Raw genomic sequence first — 20,358 nt, forward strand, 5'->3', positions numbered from 1 at the left:
ACCCAAAATCTGTTTTATTGATTTGTAAGGTGCATGCTCACCTTTGCAGTGAGGACAGGCATGATAAAGCAGGCTGCTATTTTTGTTCTGCCAATTGTAAATCTCTCTGATAACTTGGATAATCTAACTTCATACATTTGCTTTTAACTTTCTAATGTTTCAGATTAATGCATTAAAGCAGATATTTGCTAGGCTATTTTAAAACCAAGATATGTTGTTAACAGTAGATTATTCAGATTCAGAGAGTCTTAGAGAGCCTAGTGCTATGGCATATTAACAGTAAGCGCCTGAATGGAAAACCAAACCATAAAAGATGGTGCTATCATTCACACATTGCTCTGTTTAGAGGTGGAGGAACATTTTCACTCCACAGTCCAGATCCTTATCAGGATTACTCTTGTGTGCCAAATTTGACAAATGGTCAGGGTTCCAAGGGACGCGGGTGGCGCTGTGGGTAAAACCTCAGCGCCTAGGACTTGCCGATCGCATGGTCGGCGGTTCGAATCCCCGCGGCGGGGTGAGCTCCCGTCGTTCGGTCCCAGCTCCTGCCCCCCTAGCAGTTCGAAAGCACAATTAAGTGCAAGTAGATAAATAGGTACCGCTTTCTAGCGGGAAGGTAAACGGCGTTCCGTGTGCTGCTCTGGTGCCGGTTCGCCGGAGCAGCTTCATCACGCTGGCCACGTGACCCGGAAGTGCCTGCGGACAGCGCTGGCTCCCGGCCTCTAGAGTGAGATGAGCACACAACCCTAGAGTCTGTCAAGACTGGCCCGTACGGGCAGGGTTACCTTTACCTTTACAGGGTCCCAATCTGTCAGTCACCTGGCTTCACAATGACTTAAGATGTAAGGTGATTTGAAGTTCTGAAGTTGGTACTTCAAAACGCATTGCAAAGCGCTGCTAAAATGAAGGCGGGAAAATCCGTTTTCACAGGAGTAAGGTAGTGCTGGACATATCCTATATACCAGAGGTGGCCAACTCCCAAGAGACTGTGATCTACTCACAGAGTTAAAGACTGGCAGTGATCTACCCCCCCTTTTTGGATTCAGGTCTAAGTTGTTGAGCTTTTTTTAGGAAGGAAAGTCCTATTTGGGGGGCTGCAGGGCAAAAATGATGAGCTTTTTTTAGGGGAACCAAACTTGTTGAGCTTCTTTGCAGGGGGGCCCACGATCTACCTGTTGGATGTGCCTGCTATATGCATTGGGTGCATGAAACACACCTGGAACTCTGATGAGTCTCTTCCTATCCCTATATATCCTGCTTTGCTAGGAAGGAGCGGGGGGGGGGGGGGAGGAATACAATAATGGAAGCAGAATCAAACAAGTGCTGGCTTTCTAAATTTCAAAAGAGAAAGTAGCTATTTTGCTGTAATATTTGAAATCTTGTGGCCTCAAAGATGGCCTAACCCATGATTTGCTAACCTGGTGACTTCTAGATGTTTTGAACTACAGGTCCCGTTCTCTATAACAATAGGTCACATTAGCTAAATCTGAATTGCAGTTGAAAGCATCTGAGCACACCATGTTAGGGAAGGCTGACATAACCTAATGAAGTTTGTGTAATGCTTCCTTCATTCCATTTTTACAAACTTAAGACTTTTACCCTGCTCTATTTCTTCCCACTTTTATTTTTTGCTTAACATCTAGTGTGATTAGCTGGAAGGGTTGCTCATTTTTTGTGATCTTTAGTTGGTGTAATAAAGGACCTCCTCGTACTTTCGCATTTTCCTGTTAATGAACCAAGATGGTTTCCCGTCATTTTGTTCAACATTTAAATTAGACTGTTGGTCACAAGTTGCTCAGCCCCCCAATACTGCTTTTCTTCTTTGCTCCCCCTTTTCGTGCATTAAATCTTCATTGTGTGCTCCATTGTCAATTCCGTTAACTTAGTGGCTGAACAATAATTAAAGTATAATACTTAAACTTCGGTGGTTGTGTTGGTTTCACAGAAACAGAACTGGCAAGAGAGACTTTAATTGGACCTAATAGTTTAAAGCTGTGAAAGGTTTTTAATTTCACTGAATGCTTCATTAAACACAATGAATATTCAGAGCATACAAGGACAGCATGGGTATTTTTAAAAAAGGTTTCGCCTTCAGTAGCTTCTGCAGCCAAAAGCCTTGCATCACTGATAATTAGATTTCCTCTTGGCCATAGGTGGGTGTTCCCTGCTAATTCTTTAGATGCATTGATGGCTTACCACATGGCACTCTGCCCACATGGTTACATTACAAGCAGCCACTTACATGGATGGCTGCAGGTAGAAATGGGCTTTAGGGGAGATGAGAGCAGGGAGGAGGAGGAGGAGGAGGAGGAGGAGGAGGAGGAAGAAGAAGAAGAAGAAGAAGAAGAAGAAGAAGAAGAAGAAGAAGAAGAAGAAGAAGACGACCAAGCCCACTCTGGGTGGCTTACAGCACGTAAAAAAAGTAAAGCATTAGACATTTAAAAAAATTCCTGATACAGGGTTGCCTTCAGATGTCTTCTGAAAGTCAGATAGTTGTTTATTTCCTTGACATCTGATGGGAGGACGTTCCACAGGCTGGGCACCACTACTGAGAAGGCCCTCTGCCTGGTATATACAGAAGCCACATGCCTTGAAATTGTTTTGGGAGGATAGCTATGTAGCTTCCTCTTAAGCATTATCTACTTGCTATTCTCCAGCTGAAATTTGTAACCATGGCCCAGCAGTTGCTGCCGCCGTGAGTGCTGGAAGGAAGGCCACTCCCTGCTGCAATGCCCATTTCCACCTGGCCTAGGGGGTGGGGCCAACACTCACCCTGAACAGCTAAAAGGCTCTTGGGAGGCCGCTGGAAGATTGCTTCATGAGATCTCACCAAAAACTGGTTCTGCTGCTGGCACTGCTTCTTTGCCAGGGGTGGTTGGGCGGCCCTTGTGGCGATGGACACTCTTCGGCTTCTGCCTCCTAAGGAAGCTGCTTCAGCCCACCTTATTTGTCAGTGAAATAAATCCTAAAATGAGAATGATTGAACTAAGGCTGCAAATTCTAGCAAAATTTAATGCAAATGGACTGCCGGTTCTTTGTTAGGATATGATGCCTGTCTACTTGCAAAAAAAAAAAAAAAAAAAAAAAAAACCAAAAGAAGTGATGATTGCTGTACTGAGTAATTTTGTGATCATCCATTGTTCAACCACTTTGTGCTATTTTCATTCATGTCCAGAATAAGAAGAAAAATAGGATGGCCGTTGGGTCTATATTTAGTACATTTGCTGTTACATTTGGTAATAATATCAATCTAATAAATAAATATTTACAGTCCTGACTTTAAAATCATTTGGGTTTGACATATCTTAAAGATCTAATAGTACATATATGGCAATATGTGCATATTTTTTAAAAATATTTCTGCTATGCAGCCTATCCAATAGTTTATTACACCAGTCTTTTTATAAGTCTAGTGAATTATGTGTCTCAGTTGGAATTCTCCTCTTAGTAGAAAACATGCACATTCTTCATCAGATACTGGCCTTTTATAGTAGTAGAAAGACACTGGTGTGCACTTGCTCTCCATGTTCTCTCTGCTATTTCACATGTTGGTTCTCTACATTTGCACAACTTGCTCCTGAACTGTGGGATTCAGGACCGCCACAATATTGCCTCCCCCCAATCTCCTAAAAGAGATAAAACCCTAGTTCTAAGCAGTGCTATTAAGCACATGCTACATATTTCTCAATAGTTATGGTACAGGTAAAATTCAGAGACTTGCTTCTCTCTGTCCAACAATCATATCCTGAGATGCAAGTGTTTGAATGGGTGAGTCTTTCAATGGTGCTTCCTTCAAAATAAGTGTACTTGGCACTGAAGTCTTTGAAAGTTAGGTACAGTATATAATGCCTTGTAGAATTATTGCAAATGTAACATTCCATGAATATATGGCATGCTATGTTTTGCTAGGCACTGAAAATTATGTTTCAAGTAAAAAAGATTCATTCTGGCAAATGGTAAAAGTTACACAAGTGAGGATATGCCTGTCAGTCATTAAACAGGATGATTGAATAGGTGACAGTACTAAAAATGTGACTGAAGAGAAATTAACACCAATCTCTCTCTGTTTTTCTTTCTTCTTTCAGTTATTTGCCACCTTCCTTGCATGAATGGAGGCCAGTGTAGTTCAAGAGATAAGTGCCAGTGCCCCCCTAATTACACTGGTAAACTTTGTCAGATCCCAGTGCAGAGTGGCAGCGCTCCAAAATTTTATCATAATCCTCAGCAAGCAAGCAAGGCGGTGGGATCGCATGTCATCCATTCCACGCATACTTTACCACTGACTATGCCTGGGCAGCAAGGAGTAAAAGGTAAATGATTTTCCCTATTGGCTGTGGTTTTACTTTTTTTAATTTTGGCTTCCAGACTACCAGAGACAGTCATAACATCTGTCCACATAGCTTTAAACATAGCTGAAATTCTGAGCCTATCTGAATGACAGAATACTATTTTCCTTAGAAAGTTCAGAGAATTAAAAGGAACAGTTCTTGAAAGGCTGTTTGATAAGGTATTTTCATTCATTCTGAAGCGAAAAAAATCTCACTTTCAAAATGGAACCGACATCCGAGATGTTATCCCTGTCTCTTTTTAGAAAATATATTTTCCTTCTGTTTGCCTTTTTATTATCTTGGTTGTCAGATAGGAATCCAGGGATATATGAGAGAGACCATATGTGAAAGCACCCTATTTGCTTTGATCATTTAAAATTGGTTGAACATTGCTGGATGGTCATGGTAGGTCAAAAGGGCACTTAGATTATAGCTGCTAGTTGACAGCTGTGATGTCATTTTTGTATGCAAGATTGAAGCTACAATATTACCCAGAGAAGAGTCTATACTTAACACTGAATTTTTAAAGCAAGTCAGCAGCTGTTGATTAAAATAATCCTGCTCTCCCAGTGAATATTAAGGCTGCTAATCACAAAACCATTTTTTTAGAGTAGCCAGGGGTGTCTTAGCCATAGAGGCTAGTGGCACGGGGCGCCGGGGCGCCAAGTACTGAAGGGTGCCCAGGAAGAGGCGGAGGCTGAATGCAGTGCCTCCTGGCATTAGCTCGCCGCCCTCGCCTGCCTCTGCCATCCTGTGCCGCGCCTGGAGCTGCCGCCCTTCAGCCGCTACCTGCCTGGAGGGAGACGTGGGGTGGGGGGCGCCGGAGGGATCCTTGCACCACGGCGCCAGATATGCTTAAGACGGCCCTGAGAGTAGCCATCCCTGCTCTTTCGTGTAGCTAGGGCTATTTTTCTCATTATTTTGGGATTTCACAGAGTTCTCAGTTCAGATATATCAACAGCTACTTTGGGGCTCAAATGACAGGTTCACATGACAAATGGGAGCCCATCCATTTTTCTTTGCACCCCTCCTCCAGTTGTGAATCAGAGGTTCCAAATTTCACACTCCATTCCCAAAAGAGTCTCTGTAGATGCATGCATCTAGGACAGGCTTCCTCAACCTCAGATGTTTTAACACTACAATTCCCATCATCCTTAACCACTGGTCCTGCTAGCTAGGGATCATGGGAGTTGTAGGCCAAAAACATCTGGAGGGCCAAGGTTGAGGAAGCCTGATCTAGGAACACACCTGCTTCCTCACTGTCACAGTGGGGATCCACTTCATCCCCCCCCCCCCCTTGCTGCCCCTGGGCCAGTCCATTTCATCCCCTAATTTTTTTGTATTGGCGGAGCTTAACAACAACCATCCTTGTTTGAAGATTTTCTATATTTTCCCTTCTGTTTCTTTTTCCAGTGAAATTTCCTCCTAACATTGTGAACATCCATGTGAAACATCCCCCCGAAGCTTCAGTGCACTTTCACCAGGTTTCAAGGATTGATAGCACATCAACAGGACAGAAGGCAAAGCCATCCCAATCAGGACACTCCCAGGTTTCTTATCAAAGTCTACCATTTCAGAAGACCCAGAAAGTGCCTTCAACCTACTCTCACCAGCATCCTATTTCGCATGTGTATCCTATTTCTGCTAAAACCCAGCTTGGGCGATGCTTTCAGGAGACTATAGGGACACAGGTAAGAAATGTAAATATTATTGGTAAGTGAATAAGTTGGTAACCCAATCATGTTTTAGAACTTATGTCTGAATACAAATGTTTACTATAGGTTTCATAAAAGTCTAAAGGTTTGGGTTCTGGCAGGCTTTCCTTCAGGAGAGAGTTCCTAATTAAGAAACCTCTGCTGTTTGCCGTTGGTGATTTAAGTTATTGGGCAAATGGTTTAGGGCTTATCCTGGGGGTGTGGGTGTTTTTTATTAAGCATGTTAATTAGACAAAGTTCCTTTTGAAGTACAATGGGTCCAGTCCAAATCTGACTCTTTTGAATGAGGTTCTCTTCAGTGGATTGAATTGTTCTATGAAGTGTACTGGTATCACTGCAGTTGACAAAGCATCAGCTTTATGTACATACAACTTTGAGAGATGAATTGGAATCTGCTGCTGTTGATCCTTCCAGAAAGGCTGTAGGGACTGGACATTCTGAATGGGAATATATGATGCCTGAAATTTTTACTCTGTTTGCTCTTAGATCTGGGAAGAGCGTAATACCAGCATTTGACCTACTATTCTATGAATTGTGCTAATTAACCTCGAAGAGTATATTTCTTGGTTTAGAGGAGGGATGAGGAGCCCATGGCCTTCCAGTTGTTGTTGAACAACTCCCACCATCCCTACTAACTGGTCCTGCTGGCTGTGGCAGATAGGAGTTGGAGTCCAAAAACATCTGTAGGGCCAGGGGGTCTCCAACATTTTTGTAGAAGACCTTAGTACTATTAATCATTTGAACCCCTTGAATCTCAGTGCATAGCTCAGAATATTAATATCATCATAAAGCTTAGAGTATTACAATCAGAGGTTATTATTTCGTAGAAATTGTACTCAAAAGAGGAAAAGAAGAAAAGAGGGGAGAAGAGAAAATAAGAGCTTAAGAAAGAGAAGTTGGAAATGGGGGAAATAGAATAAGATTTACTGGAAAGTCCCAGTATGAACTTCACCATCATCTCACTATCCAATTGCCATCTTGATGCATGTTTACGGAATACATCTGGCACAAAGTAAGCCCTGGGCTTGACGCCAATGTTGGCTCTGTGAAAGTACCCAAAGGGAAAAAAATGGCAAAGAATAAAGAGGCTACAATAGGGGAAACTAAAGAGAGAATATAGAGGTGAGCATGGGTGAGCAGGGAGGGAAGAGAACTTGTTTTGAACATTTTATTCATTAATTCCAGAAGGGCAATTTAAGCTATTTCAAAAAAAGAAAAATTGGCATACTGCAGGTAGGCCTAAAAGCCAGGTGTTCAATAGCAACAACATGGGCCATATTGCCATGTCAGAATTCATTTTGTGGATTTGATTTTGCTCTTCCAGCTTTTTAAGTGCTGTTGTTACCGAACTAAATTCCGTTTTTTTCTAAGCAAATCCTAGTATATTTGAAATATAGTAACCTCTTCACACCTAAACATATATAAATATATTATTAGTTTAGAAGAGTAATCTCTCACACATGGATACTGATCCAAAACTCCAAGAGTGCTCCAAAATGTTTACATAGATTCGTAATCCCCCTTCACTGTGCAGCTCTGTGTGCAATTGGGGGTATATGGAGATGGTCTGACTGTTGCAAAAACTGGAGAGCACAGCTCCCACATATATCAACAAAAATATTAATGGTGCATCAATATGTAAAGCTAAATCTGTTTAGAGTTGCAGTCAGACAAATATTGTCGATATTGTAGAGTGAAAAATAATCAGGATAGATGAAAGTAAATGCTTCTTAACACAGCACATAAGGAAACTAGAATTCACTACCTCAAAAGGTAGATGTCCACCAATTTGGGAAGGCTCTAATAGGGATTCAAAAAAAAGTGTTCCTGAGGGATAAGGCTAGTCATGATGCCTAGATATATATTACCTCACAGACACTGGAGGAGGAGAGAGAAGTGGTAATCTAAACCTTGATTTACAGGTGGCTGTGAAGTACCTAGTGACTACGACCAATTTCCCTATCATTTTGTCAGTTCCAGTCCTTCTGGTTTGACAGGTTTGGTGGATCCACTCTTACAATCAAGAATCACAGGGTTGGAAAGGACCCTGAGAGAACATCCCACCAAACCCCAATATCATAGCCATATCAAGTTCTGTAGTTGTAACAATCCATTGAAGGCTCTGAAGCACTGAGCTCTTCAAGAAAATTTATCTTTGAATTCCTCTCCTTAGTTTCAACTGTTTAGCTATGGTATGCAGAGTGTGAACAGAAGATTCTACACAAACACTTCCTGTGTGAGCTCATTCAATCACTGCTTTAGTTTTTTGCAGTGGACTTTAGCATCCTAGTACAGTATCCTAAGATTCCTGTTGCCAACATTATAGTAAACTAGAATACCTGTAAGTTTGCTTAGTTTTATCTATAATGTCTTGAATTTTATTTTTTAAAATCTGACACTACTAGACAGTGAGTAGAGTGCATGCAAATTCTGTAACTTGGCACCCCTAACTTCATAGAATTGAGGGGAACTTAAATACTGAAGAAGGGTGATCTGAAAGCTGTAAGAAGCGCAGGGATTTAGTTTTGGTAACTTTCCATTACCACCCTGACTCTGGTCTTCTGCCCCCAATTAATTGCTCTAATAGTGTTTAAATTTGATCCAAAACTTTTCATGTGATCCAGAATATTTTGGTTTTGTGTGTAATGAGAGAAATCCCAAATTCTATTTGTATTACCTTGAGACCATTTTAATATTAATATCTTACTAAGATTTGGATGACTTCTCAAGATAAACAGATGAATTTATTTTCTTGACATATTTAATACTTGCTCTGATGCAACTGGTGGGAATGTATATGGGTTACCAACCCCACCTCCCCATTTTGTATTCATTTAATGTAATCACTTCAAATGTTTATATCTGTGCTGGGTAATCTCCATAATACTACTTTGCTCAGCAGTTGTCAATGTTTATGTATTTTCTTGCATGGTGGATTTCTTAAGTTAGATTCGGTGCTCAAAAATGTTTTATTAATTACTTTGGGATCAGAGGTGATTTTACTGTCTGCAAACGAGACTGGTAATATAATGCATGTGTATGTCTTGGCAAAGTATATAATCTATTGCAAGACTGGATTAGTCTTGTTACTTCTATCCAGCATTACAAAAGTGTTGTGTTTATTAGATTCTTAATTTATATAATGTGTTGTAAATATATAGTCTTGTCTCTGAAGACATTAGTACAATTTCAGTTTGTGCTTATATTCTGTAACAATCTTAACTCCAGTTTGGATGATCTAATTTGGATATTTCCAGTCTTCAAGTATTAGAAACCATCCATGATATTGTATAATATTTTGATGGACTGTATTCTGTGTCATTATTAAACACGAGCTTCCTTTTTCCTTCTGTAAACAAGATTTATTTATTTAAAGCATCTTTGCCCTAATATTCAGGCTATGCAAGGGACCCAGCACAGTTTACCAACATAAGAGAGTCACTGCCTTCAGGCCTGCAATCTAAAATACGGCACAGAAGGAAAAAGGATTGGGAGGGAGAAGCAAATCCTAGAAAGCAAGGAAATATAAACTTAAATAATTATGGCCTTTAGTGACCTGCTTGGTAATTCAGCAGGTGATGGAAGCCATTACATTTTAACACTCTACAATTCATCTGTGATTAATCTAAAAGAAATGAATAGCAAACTTTTTATTTCCTTAATCTGACCATGAGTTCTAGTGGTTCTTTTGCCTGTTTCCCTTGATTTTATCCTTATTCTACCCCCCTTCCTGCTGAAAAACAACACACACATAGATTTCTGCTTCTGGCATAGTTCCAGATAGAGCTTTCAGGAATCACCAGCATTCTTTATCTGTTAAAATCACAAGCACTCCAAGGCAAAACTTTAAAATATAAAGCCTAATGTCTTAGTCAAATACTTCTGTCACTGTATGTTCTCCACATGTGGGGGGGGGGGGGAAACAGGAGGAAAACATGTTGCTTCTTAGCTCAATGTCACTGTGTACCACTGGCCAAATTACACTTGTACCAGAGAGTGTTTGTCATGCCATCCTATTTGACTTTGATCTCCATGCTCTAAGGCATTCAATCAGTTTTTCCTTGGATTCCATTTGGGAAGAAGGGTGGCACAACAAAGTGGTCTGCTAGGAGACTAGGTAAAGGGACCCCTGACCATTAGGTCCAGTCGTGGAGGACTCTGGGGTTGCAGCGCTCATCTCGCTTTACTGGCTTAGGGAGCCAGCGTACAGCTTCTGGGTCATGTGGCCAGCATGACTGAGCCGCTTCTGGCGAACCAGAGCAGCACACGGAACTGCTGTTTACCTTCCCGCCTGAGCGGTACCTATCTACTTGCACTTTGACATGCTTTCAAACTGCTAAGTTAGCAGGAGCAGGGACCGAGCAACGGGAGCTCACCCCGTCGCGGGGATTCAAACTGCCAACCTTCTGATTGGCAAGCCCTAGGCTCTGTGGTTTAGACCACAGTGCCACCCGCGTTCCTTGCTAGGAGACTGTCTTGATGCAATACTGTTAAAATTATTACTCCCGTCTGGTGTAGAATATGTATGGAGAAGAGGTTGGATAGAGCACATGTTGCACAGGCAGTTGTGCATAGAAATAATTACAGTTAGAAACCAAACCCACAGAGGCAGGTTTGTATAAAATTAAGAAATGTTAGACACTATGCCATTTGGTATGGAGTCAATTATTCACCGCATTTGATTGGTGCCAAGACAGCACCAAATGCATATTCTTTTCATTGGATTCTTATCCTGTTCCACAAAGTCAGGCTGCACTTGAATAAGTGAGCTGTTCATAAGAAAACCCATTTGAATACTTTCCCTAAGTCTTGCAGTTTCATTTTAAAATTAGAATTTTAATGCTTCTTCCACCCTGCCCACTCCATCTTTGTTCAGTATTCTGGGATAAATTGGGTAATTCCACCCACAAAAGTTGGTAGTGGAGCAGTGGAAAGGAACTATGTGGGAATAATTCTGATCACACATCCACTTAGATAAGTCGGTATAGCATTGCAGCTTAAATAACCATATCTCCATTTGTGGTGTTGGTGACATCGATATTTTATCTAATTATTTGTTGAAATTCCCCCTAACTGTGATAAATTTCTTTCTGCTCCATTGAAGGGAAATGATAATTAGCCCATGTTATGAAATTCAGGGTTTTTTTGCTGGCAAATGATGCCAACAGAATTATACAGAAGTTGGCTACTTTTGCATTAGCTCAAACTGCAAGTGGACCTTGTTAATTCCTAAACAGTCATACCTCGGGTTACAGACACTTTGGGTTGCTCGATTTCGGGTTGCGCACCACGCCAAACCCCGAAGTACCGGAACAGGTTACTTCTGGGTTCCGCGCTTTGCTCATGCGCAGAAGCACTGAATCATGATCCATGCGTGCGCAGACGTGGCACTGCGGGTTGCAGACTCTGTGGGTTGCGAACGTGCTTCCCGCATGGATCACGTTCATAACCTGAGCGTCCACTTTGTACTTGACTTGTCTATTACCTGATTCTTCTAATATGGAAGGTTTCTTAGTGTTGGTTATTGATAGAACAACAGGTGCGCTCTCATTTGTGTATGTGGTAGATGCTTTTTTTTAAAAAAATATTGTTTATGCTTTGCACTAAATGTTTATGATCATTAGTAAGCTGTAGTTTCTGAGTGAAACATTCATAGTGAACTGAGTGAACTGTGCATTCATAATCAATATGATTTATGGATGCTGCAGTACAGAACTGACAGGATGGTAACATGCTGGCTGTTACCTCAAATCACTACTGACTTGTATTAAACATCTTTTAAGGGCTGGCTAAGACAAATAGCTGTGATGAAACTGCTCCTGGATTTGCCATTTCAGATTGCAGGGACAGAATCAAATGACTGATTTATTCCCCATAGAATAATATAATGCTTTACACAGAGGGATTGTGTCAGTCAGCACTGAGTTGTTCCTTACACATTATTTTTGAATTATAGTTTTATATTAGGGATGGATAAATCTGACCCTTTTGCTTTATACTTTATACTTTTACTTTACTTCACCCCTTTTCGACATCTGTTTGTGATTTAAATTTTTTAGAAGTCTGCATGAAAATTTCTATGCACTTTCAGACACATGTCACCTAATAAACAGTTTTTTGGATGCAGATTTCCCTAATAGAAGGCATTTTTCCACATTTTTGTGTGCGAAGCTTTCTGTAATACACACATTTTTGGATGCTTTATATGGTTGAGAAGTACATTTAAAAAATTGAGTGCAAATTTTGAAGGATACCTGTGTTTAGTTTGTGTTTTACTGGTATTTTGGAAAGTATGAATTAGGTAGGCTTACATTTAAATGTGAAATAAACAAATTTCTTCCCATTCCCCATTTTGTGTTGAACTGCATAATTATTTTTATTGAATTGTCTGTTTCTGCCTACTAATATTGTCATATGATTATATTGGTAACAGTTCATACTTGTGAATCACTTTGAGTGCATCTTTGTTTTGGAAAAGCAGTATACAGATATCAAATCAAATTAATGGTTCTTGGTTTCGAGGGATGTTGAGAAGAATGAAGTTTATAGGGCCAGTGGGGAATTGGAATTCAAAAGCAGAAATTGAGAACACAACATTTCTGTGCCATCAGTTTGTGAGTTTGTCAGTTCATGTAGTATTGGGATGTGTGGGTGTGGGTTTGTGTGTGAGAGAGAATATAGGGTTGGAGGTTAAAAAAAAATGAATAAGAGGAAAGGAAACTGCTTTGTGATGGTACTTCCTTTTCATGCAGGTGTACAGCATTTTTCTTTTTTGGAGTTGATGTGTTTCCTTTAAGGAGGCAGTACAATGTTTCATATTTTAAAATTTGTTGGCTGTCATACAGTTTGTTGGCACTGGAAAATGTATTTGCAGCAGCAGCTATGATACAAAAGTAATTCAATTGTAGTCCACAGGCTGGTTTTTTCCGTACCATTAAGAATATTGGTCAACTCCATGCCTATACTTTGTGTCTTTTTGGAAGCCAAGAAGTCTGGCAGCTTAGAGCACTGGTCAACTGAGTCTTATTAAAAGCAAGCAAACAAGCAAGTTTATGTTTCTTTTCCTTGACTCCCTCCCCTTTCAGCTGCTTTTCATTTTAATTCTAATAAAAATGCCTTTATTATGACATACAATATCTTGTTATTCCTCAAAATATGTTTATAGCGTCAGTGATACAGACAATAAAGTTTGTACTGCTAATGTGTGCCCTATTAATTTTCCACATGATTAATGAGTGTTGAAATTGTTATGGGACGCTTGAAGTTGGAGAAATATAATTTAATACATATGTCTACCATGTGTCAAGAGTTTATGTATTAAGGCTCAGTTTTTTAAAAAAATTCAATATATTTGCATCTGTTTGGCTATAATTGCTGAATTTGGGTGTAGCCACTGATATTGCTTAAATTGGATAATATTAATTTAATTCATTTAATGCAGGGGGTTTCATTACTGAGGACCACACAATTTGCTTACTAAGCTGCATGTAACTGGTTGGCATCGGTCTGTCTCGGGAGACAGTGGAGGAGTGTCCCTTTGGGGGTGAGGTCAAACTGTTGGAAGGTTACAGCGCCTGCTATGTTGTAGAGACCAATGCAGGAGCGACATGTTTTGTAACTAAGACAGTTTTTATGCAGATATCAGATGCTAAACAGTAGCTGATTGATGTGCTTATTCTACAGCATCCTTATCTAGAATTTTTTGCTCTTGAACAGAAAAAAACCCCTCAGTTATTGAATCAGGATTTGCTTTTTGATTAAAGATGTGAGCTCCATGATAATATCTATAGGAGCACTGTTCCAAAGCTGTGGTCCACATAAAAACTAAACACATATGAACCATGCCCACTTTGACCTGTGGTGTGGCAGCACACCTACACTTTGGAATCTCCTGCCTATTGACACCAGGCAAGTGCCTTTGCTGTATTCTTTTCAGCACCTTGTTAAAACATTATTGTTTAGGCAAGCTTATTGAGACATGTAGACATTACATGTGTATCTTCTGAGGATTTCAATCATCTTTTGAATGTTTTAAAATACCTCTTTTAATGGTTTCTTCTCATGAATATTAACATTTTATACTTTTGTAAACCACTTACAGATAGGTAGCCGTGTTGGTCTGCCATAGTCAAAACAAAAAAAGTATCTGAAGAAGGTATCTGAAGTATCTGAAGTATCTGAAGGTATCTGAAGGTATCTGAAGAAGTGTGCATGCACACGAAAGCTCATACCAAGAACTAACTTAGTTGGTCTTTAAGGTGCTACTGGAAGGAAACAAAATTTTTTGTTTTGTAAACCACGTAAGAGTTTTTCTAATAATCAATACATAAATTTTGTTAAGTAAAATGAATAGATGTGGGACCGTCAGGAGGGCTTCTCCTGATGATTGCAGTGATCTGGTCACTGTATAAAGGACAAGGCAGCCCTTTCAGTAACCTGGTTCTAGATCACTGAGGACTTTGTACACTAACAGCAATATTTTGAACCTAGCTTAGTAATATACTGGCATGTACTTGGTAATGTACAGAGGAAAGATCTGTCCATTTGCAGGCAGGTTTTGCAAACATTTCTTAGGGAAGGCAAATCATATTCATTTCATTGGTCTCCCAACTATATTTCAAACTGCTACATTGTAATTTACCATTGTTATTATTTTAGAAAATATTATTCTTCAAGTAAAATCAGATGCTTTGCACTTTTTGAAGCACTTTTTCTCAAGAGTAGTCAAAACATCTCATAAAGTAGAATAGTTATAATTGCCTGGAATTCCTTGAAGCTCAGGGCTTGGTTTCAGGAGGTCTTAAGCAAACACTGTCAGAAATCTGCATGGATATGTTTACTTTGCCATATCAGTGCTCCATAATATCAGAGGATTAAATATGTATCAAATAGCAAAAGCATCAAACACTGTTTTAATTAGTTGATAAAGGAAAATGCAGTGATTGTTGCTTGCTTAAGAAGAATGTTCAGTGGAAGCCAAAACAAATGCTGTACAAGTTCTGGAGAAAATCTGGAAGTATTTAAGGGTTTCTCTCCTCTTCATCTGAGACTATATAGGTTGCTGTGCCAGTGTTGTATTGGTTAGTATTCTTCAGCATAACAACCAGTTATTCAGTAAGGAAATACGATAATTTTATCAGCAATACAGCTAAACAAGTCTTTGTACTTTATGTATTTTAAAATGAAAAATGAGGGAAATGACTTTGTTCCGCAGAGAGTTCAAGGGTGTGTCTGTTCACCTTGGAAATGACATTATTGTGGCACGTGAAACGTATAGCCTCTGAGCTGAATCTTAAGGTCACGATGGCTTACTTCACAGACAAAACATCGCCTGATTTCAACGCCAGTCGAACATGTAATATCACTTTATTGTTGACTATATTATTATGGTGTTTAAATAAAAACACACAACAAAAGGCAGCAGATGGGTCACAGAACTGCAGGAATCCGCCAAGGCTTTCTGATCCTCACAGCCAGTGTGGTTTGGCACTGCTGTGATGCTGTTCATCATGGCGAGAGCCCTTTCCTGAACTCGCTTAGCTGTGCTGAAACTGATGGAGACTTGGGCGTGGGCATTGTTCTGCCTCCTTTTAGGCAGCCAGTGCCTGACTTGGTAACAGACTGGAATAGCTTGAAATGATGCAGGGATTCCTGCTTCCTTGTCCCACAAGCAATGTTTCGATCTTAATCTTCTGCTTTGCTCTAATCAGTCAATCTGTTTCTTCTAACTTTAGATTCTCACCAGCGCTATGGGATTAGTACAGTAGCTTTACAGTTGCCAGTTTTTGTTTTTTTAAAAAATCTTTACGGTAGCAAACTTGAATTCCCAAATGATGGTGTGCTGGATATATCCCTGCTTATGGTTTTTATGTGGAAATGTGCAACAGTTACAATCTCATAAGCAATAATTTTCAACATCAGTGCAAGTTATACCACACCAAAACCAAAATTGAGGTCATATATTAAACTAAACTTCCACAGCAGTTTAGTTTATTACTAAATGATCTATTTTATATTCAGGGTATTCAGATATCACTGGCCCAGTCCTGTGAACTGTGGAACTAAGGCACCACCATAAGTTTAGGGTCTCAGAACTGGTACAATCCAGCGGTTCAGTCTGTCTCCTTTCACAAGCAGTGCAGCACAATGCCAACAGCAGCAACCTCTGTTGACACTAACTGGGGTGGCCCTTGTATGCCATAGATAAAACTCCCCCCCCTAAAATGTGTGTCTCGCCAGCTAGCTTAGATATTGGATCACCTGCTTAGGTTCACAACTAGTTAAAGAGAAAAATGCAAACATGCTAAAAACCTAATAAATATTATACGTCAGCCAACCTTAGCCAAAATTAAAATCAGCGGCAGCCAACAGAGAGCCTTTTAAATAAGAGTGTATTATTATTATTATTATTATTATTATTATTATTATTATTATCATCATCATCATCATCATCATCATCACTGCTGCTGCTGCTGCTAATATTATCACTGTTACTATTTTATTTTGTTACTCACCCTTCACCGTGAGATCCCAGGCAAGTCGCAACCATGTAAAATACAACATTAAAACAGTTTAAAACAAATCACAATCACAGCCAGGGTGAGTCCTAAAAATATAGATCACAAGTGTCAACGGCCAGAGTAAAGAGGTGAATCTTCAACATTCAACAAAAAGCTTCCCAGCTTGGGGGCTGCCTCAGAAATTGCTCCACAAGCTTTTGAAGGTAGAGAAAGTACCAAGAGGGGCTCCTCTGTTGATTTTAACTACTACTAGGAGTCTAGCTCTTCAGCAAACTAACCAGATGGACCTCCTATATAAGGGATCGATGGGGAGGGTGTCACAACTAAGCAGCAGTCCATGCTCTGATAACAACCGGATTTACATCTAGAATTCATATACTTCTGTTCTAAAGCAGCTGCACTGGTTGCCAGTTTATTTCTGAGACCAATTCAAGATGCTCGCATTCCTGTTTAAAGATCTACACCACTTGGGCCCCAAATATTTGAAAGGCTGCCTCCTTCCTTCCTTCCTTGCATTCCATCCTGGGTGTTGGTCAGTAAAGGAGGCCCTCTTGGTTGTTCCACTACTCTTGGCAGCTTGAGGAGTTGGTGGCTCAGGAAAGGCTCTGTGGTAAACCTCAGCATTGAGGAACTCCCTCAGAGGGGCATCTGATATCATACTTTTTCACCCTCTGCTTTAAGCTGAAGACTGACCAGTTTACCCTGGCTTTGTGACAGTTGAAAATATTTTTTGTGACATTCCTGAACATTGTAAATTAACCTGATGATTGTTGTGTGTGGTTGGCTGGTTTTATTGTGTTTTCAGTTATACTGTTTTGTTGTTGTAACCTGCCTTGGGACCTTATGGTGAAGGGCAGGTAATAAATCTAATAAATAATAGGAAAATAACCTTATTTTATGGATCTCATTCTGTGTTTAACACTTTAAAAAGTTGTCTGTCCTCCTTAAGTAATATGTCAACATCTTTTTTAAGTTAAAAATGTGGTATTTATAAGATTTCAGGAGCTTTTGAGGAATAGGTTAGGAGCGAATTTCAAAAATGATTTCCTTAAGAGTTTAAGCACTAAAATGCAGTGCAATATAAAAGCATCCTTTTTACTGATGGAAGACAGCTATTCAAATAGTGAAGAAGAGAATGGTAGACAAATATGGCACAATTCATACTTTACCTTATAATTTATTTGTCTGTCTTTATTTGAGTCTTTTCTATCCCAAGGGCCCAGTACTGGTTGTACAAAAGGCAACATTGTTTATTACTTGCAGATCTGTCCAAAATCGAGTCAGTCAAAACAGAATTTAGCTTTAAGACCGGTCTATTTCACAGAATGAAAATCTCTTCCATCTGTAGAATATGACAAGCAGAAGCTACAAAATTCCAAGACTCTGGATGGTTCACAGAAACACCAGTGATTAAGCCTGAGAACATTTAGTACTACCCACTCAGACAATAAAAGAAACCTTCAGATTTCAACCATTGAAAAATGTGAAGTGGATGAATCAAATTCATTATTGCTCGTTGCATGAGTGTTTTTGGCAGAAAACTTCAAATCTATGGCTAAGGCTTTAAATTTTGCCTGCATTTGGACCACCTCAAATTTTATTCTCTAATGAACACTTCAAAAGATACTGGCCAATAACAATGGGTAACATTTACCACATACACACATGAAACTAAGTCAAGAACAAACAGTTCAAGAGAACTGAAAGAGTAGTAGAAACCAACAATGCAGGCAGTATAACATGGGCCAGCAATTCTTGTGAATGCAGCAGCAAAGAAGGAATGTTAGGCAATGTATTATGTTTTAGTACAAGGTACCAGATTGGCTGGCTTCCTTGTCATGCCAAAAGGATTTCAAAGAGTTCCCAAATTTTTTGTTCCCACCGTTAAGTCATTTGACTGATCCATCAAAACCACACTGACTTCTCTGGTTATGTACTGGTACTCTGTATCAGTGCTTACTCACTATACGAATCTACACAAGAGTCCACCCTTTTGTTGGCCTTCTGGTATGCCCTGTCCATCTCATGTAGATTTAGGGTTACACTTTACCTTGAACAGGTGTTAGCTAGGTAAGCACCAAAGCCTCACATTTGTGATACAGTATCATTATAGTTCCTGTTTTGAATTTAATACTACCAGTTCCAGCTTTCTATGCTTTTCAAGTGCATCACAAGAAGCCAGAGGTACCTTGATAGCTTGTTTGTAAACAACAATAACCTTGAGGCTTAGCAGATCAGCAAGCCTGCTTCCTGTGTGCTTGAAGAAAATATCCACCACCAAATCAGACAAATTGACCCCATATTCTGTAATGCAGCCGATCCTCCCATTCTCCAGCACTGTGTTCCTTTATGGAATGTGCCAATTGGTCTGCTTCCTGTTTGCCCTCCTTTTCACTCTTTGTAACTTGAGGTATCTGCACAGCATGATTTTAAATCCTCCCATCAAGCATGTCAGGCAAGATTACTTTAATGCTTGTAAATAGCTGGCTAAACAACAGAAGTCTAGTTTCCCCTCACAGATTATGTCTAACTGCCCCAAATGTTAATGGATTCCAATTATAAGGACCATAAACTCATCTCAATATGTCTGATAGAGCATGCAATTCCATTTTGGGGTGTCTTCTTTCAGAGTAACATATGAGCCTATCCAGTGTTGTGAACAGTTTCTTGATTCTCTTCCCACGTTATCAGAGCAAAAGAGCTGTTTTCCCTAATTCAGAGACCATTTGTATTTTGTGATATAGGTGTTGGTTGGGAAAGAAAAATAGGCATCGAAAGGAGAATTAACTGGAAGCCAAGATCCTAGTTTGGGGCAAGTACTCTTTGGTGAGAGAACCCCAGCAGAGATTTAAAATCACAAAATATGTAGCAAAGTAAAGTGTGGAAAAATAGGGTGTTAGACCTTTAAAATATGTCCTTGTAAGTTCCTTTCGAAGTTTCCCACTTCCCTTAGTATAGAAAAAGACCAAAAGTTTGGTAAGTTAAAATGGTTTACTTACAAACCCTTCAGAGGTCAGATTTATGTTCTTTTCCATACAGCGTTCAGAAAACACAGGCAGGAAAAACTTATTTCACTGATACCTTCCACAAGAGATCATTCTGCTGTCATCCACTTGGAGACACACTTGTTCTTCTGACATATACTCTTAACAAACAGTTAAAGTCTTCTGTGGTGTGACCCCACTTATCTATTTGTTTTGCATATTTATAGGTTGCCCTATAACTGAGTTTTCAGGGTAGCTTTCAACAAAATTTAAAATTTGTACAATAAAATGAAACAACAGTAAAACATTTCATATACAATTTCTTTTGAAGTAACTCCAAGAACTGATATTGTCTTTATCATAGCTTCAATACAGTATGCTGTTTGATTAATGGAGTGACCAACGTACTGAATTCCAAAATCTTTTCCCCTGAGTAATTCTAGCTAATGTAGCTATAGAATTTTATTTTATTTTTGTCACAACGTGAATGAGTTTGCAGACCTGTTGGATTTCAGTCTGTTACCCCGTCACACAATGTGCAGACATTCTTCTGAAAGTTATCACAGTCTAATTGGAATTCTATCATATTGTCTGCTTTTGGCAGCCACTGGGAGAAAAGGGACTCAGCAGAAATGAACTTGTCCCATTTCTGCAGTAGGAGCCTCCATTGGATCTCAGTCTCTTCTTTTCACAGAAGAAAAATTCTGGATTTAACCTATAATCTTGAAAACAATGGTTAGTGTCGTCCAGGGGGATCAGGAAACATCAGAACAAATTCAGAAGGTGCACAGGGGAAGGAGAAGGGGGCAGA

At 39.7% G+C, this 20,358-nt stretch overlaps 1 protein-coding gene across 13 annotated transcripts in view; it reads left to right on the forward strand.

Moving 5' to 3' along the window:
* The window catches only part of LTBP1 (latent transforming growth factor beta binding protein 1), a 177,022-nt gene that overhangs the window by 59,554 nt on the left and 97,110 nt on the right, over positions 1 to 20,358 (forward strand). For all 13 annotated transcript variants that reach the window (XM_083604175.1, XM_083604180.1, XM_083604181.1 and 10 more), the window contains 2 exons: positions 4,086 to 4,310; positions 5,742 to 6,019. In XM_083604175.1, the coding sequence (XP_083460301.1) occupies positions 4,086 to 4,310; positions 5,742 to 6,019 (503 nt within the window). The remainder of the gene's footprint in view (positions 1 to 4,085; positions 4,311 to 5,741; positions 6,020 to 20,358) is intronic.

This window comes from Podarcis filfolensis, assembly GCF_964270895.1.
Source record: "Podarcis filfolensis genome assembly, chromosome: 3".
NCBI lineage: Eukaryota > Metazoa > Chordata > Lepidosauria > Squamata > Lacertidae > Podarcis > Podarcis filfolensis.